Raw genomic sequence first — 12847 nt, 5'->3', positions numbered from 1 at the left:
GTTAGGATTGAGATGGGAATCGGACGGAGATGGGAATGGGGTTCAGACAGGAATTGAGATAGGAGTGGGAAGGGCGAAGGGAGAAGGGAATGGGGATGAGGATGAGAAAACGGGAGGCAAGGGGAGATGGTGTTGGAATGGGGATACAGATGGGATGGGAGGGAATGGAGGTGGGGAGAGGAATGGTATTTGGATTGAGATGCAGATGCAACGGGATGGAGATGAGAATGGGATTTGGGTGGGGATGGTGATGAGATGGAAATGGAGTGGGAATGACATAGGGTTGGGGATAACACGGAGATGGAAATGCGAATGGAGATGGGGATACAGACGCACACAGTGTACAGAGATACACTCAGAGATGCAGATGTGGGTAACAGCTGCCTCAAGGAAGGACAGCTCACTGGGGCCTGTCCTTTTGCTCTTCCAAAGTGAAGGCTGCCCCTGCCACTGTTGCACCGAGCTGCACACTCTCAGCACCACCCTCATCCCAGAGACTCCCAGTCCCACCCTTGGTGACGTGCAGGACATCCCAACCAGCAATCAGCAATGCAGACCAGGGCCCAGCTGGCACATACCCTGGCCCTATTGCCTGGTGCATGGGTAGTTGGGCTCCGGGGAGGGGTCCCACCGCTTGTCAGGTTGGGGCCGGGTGCTCCCGATGCCAGCAGCAGCCATTTGTCCCATGGGGTCCCTCTGCAGCCGGCTGTCCCCCTGACAGCTCTCTCACCAAATGGCTCTGCAGCTGTTGTGCGGGATGTGGTGCATCCGGCCCCAAACGCGCAGGGAATAAAGCATGTGGCTGGTGTTAACCCATTTCCCACCGGTGAGGAGGTCACAAAAGACTTCAAACTGGTTGGCAGGGATAGAGCAGGACTTCCTAACTGCAGCCATGGACCTGTCTAGAGCCTTCAGATCTCAATGGCCCCAGTGATGAATCAACCCTCTCCCTGCTGCATAGTGAGCATCCTGCAGTACACCCCGGCTCAGATGGTCGGAGTTTTTCTGTGCGTTCCTTTTCAGGACGCCTCTGCCAAGAGGCAGAGTGATGGGTATCAGCTCCCCTCAGCTTTATTTAGAGTTGGGGTCTCCTGTCCTATTTCTCTGCCTATCTCTTTCCCTCTCACGTTGATGGGAAACATTTTGGGATGGGGAGCATCCCTACCTAGGTTTACCTATCTGCCTACACACTGCACTCCTGAGATTTCCTCTGAGCCACGATAAAAACCAATATTGTGAGTGACAAAACCTAGCCCAGCTCCTGGGGCTGAGCTGGACCTGATTGGTGTGCTGCACATCTTGTGGACTGCCCCTTCCCCAGGCAGCAGGCAGCAAGGTGAGGGGAAGGTGGGAGGAACAAAAATGTTCTGGGAGGGGAACCCAACACCTGAATCCCGCAGGAGGTGGCTGAGGTCACCCCACAGAGTGTCAGAGGCATGGGATGTACAGAAATTATGTTGGGCTGTGGACCCCTCTGCTCTGCTGAAGAATGGTGGAAAGAAAACACTGGAGATCTCCTTCATCCTGAGGTAGATCCAGGGTGGAATGTCCAACTCCAAGTGGAAAAACCAAGCCTGGGGTTGGAGCTCAGGTTGCCCAACTAGATGTGGGGCAGCCCATCCACATGGGGATGCCACTGATGCTCAGTGCTCTATCCAAGCTTGGGGTTGCTAGGAACAGGGCAGCACGGCTCCCCTGCCTGGTGGGGTTTCTTTCTATGGAAATGCCTGCGAGCAGCTGCCCTGCCGAGTGACTCATTTCCTGCTCTTGTGTCACATTCTGGTCAGGCCAGTTTGGCAAAGGCTTTTTTCTCTCCCTCGCTGCTTTTCTCTCCTTCTCTCCCCCACCGCAGAGGCCTGGGATGTGCATTTGCTCAGCCCCTGGCAGGATGAGGCAGGATTTTCAGGAAACTGCGTCAAAACCACAAACCTCCCCCTCTCCCTCCCCCCCCCCCCCCCCAAAAAAAAAATCCAAACAAACAACAATAAAAAAAGACAGAACGATTTTCTTTCCCTCTTTTCCGAGAGCGAGTGAGGCGGGTGGCCGGGCAGGCTCCTCCTTGCTTCCCCCAAAATGAAGCTCTCTGGACAGCAGCTCTGCTCACATGGAGTTCTGAGATCCTTGGTGGCTGCCCAGGGCTGAGCTGTGCCATGTTCCCAGAAGCCATGGGACTGACATAGATCGGTCAGGACCGTGGCCCCAGCATCCCTCCCTGCAGCCTTTTCTGCACACCTCGATCTCTGCGGCACAAGGCTGCCTTGCCCCTGTGGGATGGTAAGAGCAGGAGCAGGGCAGGATCCCATCCAAGCCAAGGCAAACCTTTGCTCCTGAGCAGTTCTCATCCTCCCTCTTCCTTTTCTGCATGCTCCATGCAATTAAAGCAGGCTACAGCCAAATGACCCGGCACCACACGCATGCTAAAAAGCCCCCCGCCGGGCCGCTACTGAGCTTCCTTTGAACAGCCATGTGTTGTTCCTAGGGCTGCAGGCAGCATCTGCTGTCGTACAAACCCATGTCCCTGCTTGGTGCGGGGAAACTGAGGCAGGTGCTCGCCTACAGCCCATGCATCTGCAGTGCTCAAAGCACTGCTTTTGTTTGCCCACAGCCATGGGAAGAGCACGACGGTATCAGCGTAAATTAGGTCAGGAAGCATTGCTAATAAAATGTCAATCCTGGTTGTGTAATGGGAGCAATTATGGGTTTAGGTCTCATTAGGACACCGAGAAGGAAAACATGGCTGCTCTGAGGGCAGCAGGAGTGCAATGGCAAACAACGAGGAGGGTCCTGTTGAGAGAAGGATGAAGCCATTGCGGTGTCTGAGTTCCCTTACCAGACCACTGGGTCAGGACTGCAGGGAGTGGGGCTCTGCCCCTCACCTAGGGCTCAGGTCCCCAAACTGGGTCCCCTACTGCCACCATTTCTGGGGTCCCATCCTGTGCCTGATGGGGACAGGGATGCCTGAGGGCTCTTGCACAGAGGGGGCAGTGGGGACGGAGTGGTGGCGGTGAGCCTTTAGCCATGGACACACAGCACAGGGTAAAGGGAATTGTGGAGGCATCCATGAACACAGAGAGAGTCGTGCATTGCATTTGGTCCCACTTACGGCTTATAAATGATTACTGCGTGTTTTAATAAATGGTTAATCAAGTGTTAGAGTCCAAACAAGTTGATGGGTTGCTTATTACCACGGTTTATAACCTTTTATGAATGCCTTCTGTCGATGTACTTATAAACATCCATACCACGTACTTCTCGTGTCTTGACATGTTGGTCACATCTGGTGGAAGTTGGTTAACTCTTGAGCTGCTCGCCAACAGCAGACCAATAGGGCTGCCAGGGTTCATTGCTGCTCAGCTGCACACCTACGTGTGGGCAGCTGAGGGCAATGCGGGTGCCGTGGTGTCCCCTTGTCCTTGTCACTTTGTGATGATGAAAGGGAATGGAATGACCCTGGTTTGGTGTGAGCCAGACACATCCAAATCCAGAATAAGTCGGCAGTGGGGTTTTTTCCTCGTGTGTTTTTACCACTGGGACAAACAATGAGGGGAAGTGAGTGGTGGATTCTTCATCGCTTGAAGTCACCAAATGAAGACAGGATGTCTTGCTGGAACGCATGCCTGAATCAAAAACACAAGTTGTTGGGCCCAATGCAAGTAATTGGGTGAAATTCCGAATACAGGAGGTCAGATGGGATGATTTAGTGGTCCCTCTGGCCCCAAATCCACAGAAACATCCTTGGCCATAGCTGTGAGTTGTGCGGGTAGCACATCTACAGCCCCTCACGTCATATTGCAAATAATGAAATTAAACTCTCAATAAGCTGAATAACAAGGAAACAATTTCAAATAAGTCTCCGAAATCTCCTTTTAAGGCAATGACTGGGATTCCCACCACCTCGCAATGCTGTCGGGCTGCAGCCTGCAGGCAGCCCCATCACAGTTCCTGAGCCTGAACCCCTCTTTTTCGTTTTCCCCGTGGTGACATCAGCACTGGAGGGGAATGGGGTGGGCAAGGAGCAGCACTGTGGCCACGAGCCCCTTGCCATGGGGACCCCATTCCCTATTCTGCATCCTCCCGCATGTCAAGGTCCCCAGTGCTGCCGTTCACTTTGGGAAACATGCCCCAGCCCTCCCTGCACACTGTGGAAGAAGAAGAAAAAAAAAAAGGAGAGAAATAAACAAACAAATCCCTTCCCTCTCCTGGCTTGGCATCTGCTCACAGCCCTTCCATTATTAATTAGAGGAGCTGCCGGCGTTATTAGCAACAAACCACTCCTAATGAAGTTCAGAGCCGCAGATCCAGGAGGGGCTCCCAGACACCGCTTTTCACAAACCTTAATTAAATTCACCGCCCGAAGGTGCTTTTGGCTGGGCAGCACAGCACGGTGGGGCACAGGGCTGGGCGAGGGCTGTGGGCAGGAGGGGCACCCAGGTCTGGCTCCATGGGATTCGGGGCAGGACACGGCATCGGCCAGGATGTGCCACGCAAAGGGACAATGTAGGTTCTCTCTGATCCTGGTGCTGTGGGGTCCAGAGCTCCCCTCCCGCTCTGCTTATCTCCTGCACAGCCTTGATGCATTGCAATGATTAACTGGGTGCCAGAGGGGAGGTTCCCAGTGCTGTCCTTGCCGGGCTGTCTGAATGAACAGCGCTTCGAGGCCTGGGAGGCAGATGGCACATGGAGTTTGGGGCAAGGAAACCGGCCGCAGCCATCCGCTCATTGCTTCTATTTGACACAGGGATGGCCAAGACAACGTCTCGGGATGAACAAGAGCAAAACCCATCCAGCTCCCTGCACATCCCTTCCCTTCCCCACATCAAACTTCCACCCTTCCCCTCTCTGGCCTTAAAAAAATTTATTACAGAGGAGTGTAAAAAGATTACAGCAAAACCGCTCAGTGTTACTGGGAAATCATCATAACGTTAGCAAAGGTCTGTTTCATCACAGCCCCCACAGAGAAGGACACCAAGAAGTATGCAAATACCTTTAATGCACTTAGGATACACGGGAGGAGAAAACGTTTAGTGATTCACAAAAATATTACAAAAGTCACGTGCAGGTGAAACATACCCAGCACTGAAATAACAATGTAAGAATTTACATTAGAAACTAATATAAAATATTTAAAAACCTCTGCTAGTTTAGCTTTCTGTTTTGTCTTTTATTAAAAAAAAAAAAAGAAAAAAAGAAAAAAGGGGGTGGGGTGGAGGAGAAAGGCCATCTCCAAGGTCCCAACATGTGTCCCCAGGTCCCCCGGGAAGTTGTGCAGAAACCCTCTGAAATGCAAAGCACCGCACCGACCAGCAAAGCCTGCACCCCGCACCGCTGTAAGAAACACCGTTGTGCCCAGCACGGGTGGGAAGGAGAGGGGTGTGAAGGGCTGAAATCCCCCGTGGGGCCGGAGCGAGGCCGGGAAGCCCCCACGGCCCCGGGGCTGTGGAATCAGGGCAGCACAGACAGCAGGGCGGGCACGGGGCCGCCGCACCCAGCCAAGCACACGGCGTTGCTGTAGGACCTGCAGCGCGGCGCCGTCCCTCCCACCCTCGCCGCCGTGCGCCGTGCGTGCAGCGCAGTGTTTCCGGAGCTGCTCTTTCGTTGCGGTTGGGCCCCAGGGACAGGAACAAAGGAGCCATTTTGATCTCCAGCTTCGCCGGGGAGAGGAGGGACAGGCCGAGAGAAAAGAGCAGTGTTTGCAAAACACAACAATCGGCAGGGAATTTTCCTCCAGCTTTGACAGGCTGTTTCTTTTCCTCTCTCTTCCTCTTTTTTATTAACAGAGAGGAGACGCAGCGTTATGGCTGGAGTATAAACAGCAGCAGCGGTGCTCGTAGGCTGCAGTAGGCCTCACGTGTGCAGCTGAGCCCAGGGCCGCTGAGCCCACGAGGGGCCGGGCTCCCTTCACGGCAAGCTGAGGGCCGTGGGGCCTGTCGGCAGTGTCAAGGGGACACTGTGTTTAGGGGAGCCCCACGGGCAGGTCCACAGCCTGCACAATCTGGGGCTTCTCTGCTTGAAATGTTGGACTGGTGTCGAGCACAAGCTGGTTTGTTTTGCTTTTTTTTTGTTTCTTTTTTTGTTTAAGAGGACAAGCAGGCACTGCACAACAGAAAAAAAATGTTACAAAAATAGTAGGTTGCTACAGAGCTTGTTCAAAACTGGTCCCAGAGACCTAAGTTCAGCTTTAGCATCTCGGGATGCACACATGTAGAGCTTGTTTTAGATGCAGTCTGGCTTCTGGGCAAGCCTGCTTTTATCGATGGGGACAGATGCACTGAGAGGGATTCCCAGTTGCTCGACAGCTCATCTGCCCTCACAGCGTCACTCGAAGGGAGAATTAAGGCACAATATGGGATGTGAAGGAGGACCCTTGCACAGGATTGCCTCCTGAGCGTGGCGGCTGTCCTGGTGCCAGCAGTGACCCCAGCTCACCCAGGAGCAGCACACGAGCTGAAGCGCAGGATTCCACCCAGCAGCACTGCGGGGCTGTGTCCAGGCTAGGACAAAATGAGGCGCGTGGGTCTTTGGGCCCATCAGGCCTGAAGGTTCTCATAGAATGGTTCGAGTTGGAAAGGACCCTTAAAGGTCATTTGGTCCAACTCCCCTGCAGTGAACAGCAACACCTACAGCTCCATCAGGTGCTCAGAGCCCTGTCCAGCTTGACCTTGAATGTCTCTGCACTGGTGTGGTGCTGCCCTGCCTCAGCCAGATACAAGCCTGCAAAGCGGTCCACAAGCTCTGGATGCCTGCCTAGGGGGTGATGACCACAGGGCAGACAGACACTCAAGCAGCTGCGTCTCCAAGCAGACGCGTCCTCCAACCAGCATGAGAAGCATGCAGCCAGCCAACATCCTCAGTGGAGCATCTCAGAGAGGTTTTTGTGAGGAGCTGGGGAACATTTGATGAAGCAAACGGATGCTGGGTGAGCAATAATGTTCGCCCAGTGACCAGCCTGGGGGCTCCCGTGGGGGGCAGCGGAGCGAGAGCTCCACTCCCTGCCCCACGCTCATTAAAAAACCAAATGATTCAGAAGCAGCTGCATCGCCATTCCCCATCTCTGAGCTAACACAGTCATTCGCAGCCCACACCCTCTGCAATGGGCACAGGCCAAGGTGTGAACATGCAGTGGGATGCGCACAGCCAGGTCCTCACCCCACATTTCAGTAGGCAGTGGTGTGGACACGAGGACTGGTCTGCAGGGACCAGGGCAGCTCCGTGATGCTCCCTTTGGTTTCTGGCTTCCCTGCATCCCGCTGAGATGGCACAAAGGATTGTGCTGCCTCAAAGAAGCCCCAGCTGTGGGTGCAAGGGAGGCTGCTAACCTGCCTCCAGCACGCAGCCTCTCCCCGGCACTCCATTCTCTCCTAGCCAAGCTCTGCTTTCAACTTTTTTTTTTTTAAGCTACACCTCCTAAATATTTCTACTGGTCGCAGATGAAAAACAAAATCCCCACTTCTTCAAAGACCATTTGATGACCCAATGGTGTCATTTCAAAAGTCATCCAAGAGCAACTGAATATTTGAAGCGAGGAGCTTCAGAATATCACTTCAAATCACCGCTGGCATATCTACGTACAGTAAAACCAATCTATCACCATCCTCAAAGATATTACACACAGCAGGCACCACCTAACGAAGCCACTGAAAATATCACTGTAGGTCACTCCAGCTACAAGACCGACTGCTCTGCCCAGGTCACATCCCACATGCTGAAACTATACAATCTTTCTTCTGTTTTTAATCACAAGTTGAGAGGAAAGCAGTCCTGGGTTTTGGGACTTCCCTTGTTCCAGAACTGCTGTCACATGTTGCATTTTCAAGGCATTGCAGATCGGCCACGAGGCTCTTCATCTTTGGAAATACCCCTACCTCACTGCATCATGAGATTTCTCCAGGAGAGAGAAAACTTGTACCCACTTATTTTAAACTGACATTTATATCCAGATCACTATCTCTAGACAACAGACGCCTCATGGGTTTTGGCTTCATATAATCCTGCTTCAGACCTTTTACACAATCTAGAAGAAAAATCAGCACCAGTAGACCTACTACCTCAGCAGGTTGGGGCTAGAAAATAGCATGGCATTTATGAGCACTGATGCACTTTCCTTTTTAAAAGTATTCGCTCACTAAAATACAAAGGTTTCTTTTCCAGTTCCTTCACACACAGGCATGTCCTCTTGCCCCAAGATGAAAATATCCAAACTCGAGATCTCATTTACTTGCCAATGAGTAAGCCTTTGGCATGGTTGCAAACGTGAAGCGAATCGGGGGAGGGGAGGTCCTGTGGGTGCTCAGCTCCTCACAACGCCCAACAACATGCAACTTTCTTTTTCTTCAAAACTGTTGAGAGGCAGCAGCACAGCCTTGCAGCTGAAGGGTCGACTTTCACCAGCTTCTCTCATTTAGTTGGTCTAACAGTAAGACTGTCTTCTATTTTAGCAGTTAACTTTTGTCTAGTATTTTCCCCCTTAGCTAAAAGGGAAGATTTCACTTCCTTCCCCTGAAATCTCCATAATTGTTATCCGGATACTGGCAAAGATCTGTTGAGAAAATGTTGCAGAAATAGAGATTTCTGGCATGCCACCTGTTCATAACTCAATACACAGAACTATATATAAATACATGACACGGAACAAAAAAAAAACACACACAAAGTATACTGGGTGGATTTTCAAGTGCATTCAGTGTGCTCCCTCTGAAGTCAATGAAAACCCAACCCAGAGCGTCTGATGAGAGTAAATATGGTGAGGAAAACATATGCATAGGCAGAACTGGAGCACAAGGCAGCCTGGAGGAGCCACCTGCCCTGCTGCAAAGGCTCCCAGAGGTCAAAGGACAGGAGGTCCTGAGCCTTCCAGATGCGTGAGACCCACAGAGCTCTGATGGACTTCTCTCTGCCCTGTGCCGATCTCTGCAGGAAGAGCAACAGCTGACCTTCCAAACACCCCTTCTCCACTAAGATGTGGACTTTAAGCTCCTTGTAATGACAGCTAGCATCTGGAGAAAAGGAAGAGCAGTCAGCCTCATGGTGACGGGCCAGTGCTGCTTCAAGCACCCTCAGCAAGCCCATACCAGAGCAGTCCATGGGCTACTGCTGGTAGATGGCTTTGGGACAGTATTCTAGAAGTCTCCCTGCCCTTTTTCCAACCATCACAATTGTCTGTTTGTTCACTATCTTGTGGCAGGATGCTTGGGGACACCATTTCTGAAGCTGGACTGGTAGATTCCCATGTTCTGCAGCCCTGGATATGCATCTTGAGTGCAGAAGGCTTGTGCAGGCTTAGTGTGAACCAGGACAATGAATACTGGCCAATAGATCCCATGGATGAATGCAGTCTGCCACAGCACAGAAATCACTCTGGCTGGTACATGCAGATATCCGAAAGTTTGTTCTTTCACAGCAGGATTTTAAGATGATCCGCTGAGTTCAGACAAAATGACAAACTCATTTACATGTAAATTGCTTTCGTAGCTTTGCAGAAAGGAAGGTTCTGCTGAGCAGTGTTGGACCCTGCATTTGGCCTGCCTTAAATTATAATATAACAACAATTATAATAATACAAATACTACTTTGTACACAAAGCACGCCCTCCCCTGCAAACCCTGGCATGCTTCGGTAGGTCCTACAGCCCTCTAGTCAATAATCACCCTCTTTGCAAAGAGACACATTGAGTGACTTGCCTGAGGCCACAGAGGATTTCTGTAGCAAGTCCAAGGAAAGCTTTGCGGCTCCTAGCTCTGCTTCTTGACCAGCATTAACCAGCCTCAAATATATGCAAAAAAACATTAAAGCCGTCTGTGCCAGGAAGAAAAAACAAACAGAAATCCAAGCCTGGGGTACCAAGAGGCCTCCTGGACTTTGCTGTTTGATCAGGTGAGTTAAGTGTTAAAAGCTATTGTTACACTTGTATTACGATCACACAGCAACTGGCAATTGTGCACAACTCGGGAAGAAGAAACAGCCAAGCTAAATTGGCAGAAAAGGGTGGAAGAGAAAGCTGCATCTCCTCTGACAAGGAGAGAAAAGTTGCCACTGAAAGACAATGGGCAAAGAAGGGTTGGGGGAATATGCATCAGGAACAACCTGCAGCAGCAGCAGGGGGTGAAGCCCTGTGGTTGACTGCTTCAGCATAAACGCAGGGGCCAGCATCACGATGCAGAGACACAACATGACCGAACAGACTGTGTCCTCTGCACACCACATTTGGCTCTGGGCAAGAGGCCATACAGATCTAGAGGAGGGGGCTTTTTCAAGCTGCTTTTGATGCTTTTCAGTCCAAATCTACCCAAAAGGAGGGACACCAGCTGCAACAAGAGCCATCACTGCAAGGCTGGAGGGGCTGCGATAGGACATAACCCCCATAGTGACAAGAATAGTTGGATTTACCGAGGCTGAGCCTCCCCTCTGGATCCTGCAGAGCTGCTGAAGTTGCCCTGTGAACAAACGGTTCTTTCTAGCTTCTCCAATACTGTACAATAGCAAAGAAAAAATACTTGACAGTATCTCTTTAAAGATAAACACACTGTAAACAGGAGATCTCCCCCGCCCCGGTAGCTTTCTTCCTCCTGCTTGTGCAAAACCAGAGGTTGTGACCTTCCCTGGGGTTCAGGCACAAGGACAGGATGCGTGAGAATAAAGTTGCCTCTGTTTGCAGCGATACCATAGCTAATAGCACCAACACTAACACTTAAAACATGCCTAATTTGAGGGCAGGGAGTATCTGGGTTTGTTTTTCTTGACTGAACTAGAAAGTTCATCTTTAAATCTGTTCAGCTTCAAGCATGTGAGCTTTTGGCCTCCTTTAAACAGGGGAAATACCATTCTGTTTCTGAAAAGAAAAAAAAAATAGCACATGGAAGAACAGTTCTGCAGTCAGTAAAAGTTTGGCTAACAAAAGGACTCCAGAGTCACGTAAAGAACATTTAATCCATGGATTATAGGCTTGCACCTGGCAGAATGCATGTGTAAATACAGGCGTGCAGAGCGCCTACACCCTGGGCTAAGGCAGAGGGAAGTTCTGTAGCTAGGAGAGAGAAAGGATTCTTACTACTAATTTTCATAGTTAAATATTTCTCACTCGCACTCACACATACGCAGGCTGTTCCCAGAGAGCTCAGCCTTGGGAAGGATAAAGGAAAAGGCTCAGTTCGGTCTGGGCTGGTGCTGAGTTGCTCCTCTTCTGTTTGCAGTGGTTGTGCAGCAAACTCTTTTATTTGCAGGCAGAGTTTTTACTGCATTAATTATCCTGTGAGTCACTGGGTAATGGACAGTAACTTGGCTCTCCCAGTTGTTAGAAGGGTGTAATTCAGCTCTAATGCAGTGGGTTGTCGAACACAGCATCTGGCAAGATGGAGACTTTCAGTTTCTTTTCAGGCCAGCTGTACTCCTTTGGAAGTTTAAACTGTAAGACAACACAGAGAACCAGTTAATGTATATCACTGCAATCTAACCCACAGAAAAAAAAACCCCACAAAATGGGTACAAAGGCAGGCGGCCCTGTGTTATTATTATTACTTAAAACAAGAGGCCACTAAGAAAACATTTCCCCATCAGTATGTTTTGGACAGCAGTGGACATTAGATAATGTGGCCTGTGCCTCAGCTGCCAAAGTAAAGTTATGAGATTTCAGCCCAAGCATTGTTTATTTCATCAGATGGATTCCGGAGGGTTTCTGCTCCCATCACCATCTCCCCTCCCCGATCTGCTGAAAATTCACAGCACAAGTGCATTTTTTCTCCCCTTCCACTTGGCTATGTCCCTTTCCCTCCACCTCCTCTCCAGAGCCCCACTTTTCTTCAGAGGAAGCATTCTGGCAGCTCGTGGGGCCCAGCCCGCACAGGGTGGGGTGTGCGTGAGCCCTGCTGAGGGCAGAACTGAGAGGGTTTGCAAATGGCCGTCCATGGAGGGAGCCCTGGCTGGGAGGTCAGCATGCCTGAGCAGCAGTTCTGCTCCAGCCTGACCCCCTGCACAAAGGCTTTGCACAGCGCCCGCACAATGCCTCCTATTCGCACTCAGCTGCTTGGGCTGTTTTGCAAACACTGACTGAAGCACAGGGAATGGAGATTTTTGCCCCAGCCTGGTTTACACATCAGTGTTTCTGGCAGATGTTTCCTAAACAATGCAAGGCTCCTGTCCTAATGCTGCTGCAGGACACCCAGCCTGTGGCTGGGAAGGCACCTGAACATCCCGGATCCCAAACATGACTGTTTAGGGACAGAAGTCCAAGGAGTTCCCATGAGAAGCATATTTGACCAGGGCCACAGGAGATTCAGGGCAGCACTGAACCATCACAGAGTGGAACAATAATAGCTGTTTCCTGGCATTGACAGTCATGCAGGGGTTAACATGGACCAGACCCTCCCATCGCCTTCTTGTTCAAAGGGCAGGCACTTAAAGATGTGCTGCTTAGCAGGGAAAGCTTGTGGGGCATCTGTGGGTTGACAAGTGCAATCCTGGAGCAAGAAAAGCTCCCCCTCTGTGTCACTAGAATTTTGCTGTCACTGCTGAGCTGCCAAAGCCACGTCTAAGAGTGCAAGAAGTAAAAAAAAAGGCAAACATCCTAGATGCAGCACTAATAAAGGCTTCAAGCTTGTATGTGGCAACATGGCAGCAGAACAGCCACTTCTGGCCCAGCATTCCAAGCAATCCCACTGACTCTTCTGAGAGGCCAGAACACAAGGCTGGAAATCAGTTTGCAGGGTGATTTTGTTTTGAAATCTCTGCTGCACTCATCCCTGATGAGTTTCATCCCTGATGCCTCTACAGCATCCTCAGGGAGGAATCTCACCAGGATCCTAGCCCACCTGCAGTCACAGGACACGGAGGCAGCTGTTTCAGAACTGCCCCAGAC

At 51.0% G+C, this 12847-nt stretch overlaps 1 protein-coding gene across 2 annotated transcripts in view; it reads right to left on the bottom strand.

Moving 5' to 3' along the window:
• Positions 1-6104: 6104 nt before the first annotated feature.
• SUFU (SUFU negative regulator of hedgehog signaling) overlaps positions 6105-12847 on the bottom strand; it is an 86479-nt gene continuing 79736 nt past the window's right edge. For both annotated transcript variants that reach the window (XM_048946627.1, XM_048946628.1), the window contains exon 12: positions 6105-11398. In XM_048946627.1, the coding sequence (XP_048802584.1) occupies positions 11309-11398 (90 nt within the window). In that variant the 3' untranslated portion in view covers positions 6105-11308. The remainder of the gene's footprint in view (positions 11399-12847) is intronic.

Source organism: Lagopus muta, chromosome 5, assembly GCF_023343835.1.
Source record: "Lagopus muta isolate bLagMut1 chromosome 5, bLagMut1 primary, whole genome shotgun sequence".
NCBI classification, from domain to species: Eukaryota; Metazoa; Chordata; class Aves; order Galliformes; family Phasianidae; genus Lagopus; species Lagopus muta.
Note: the sequence above shows the minus strand (reverse complement) of the source record. Positions and strands in the feature narration are given on the sequence as shown.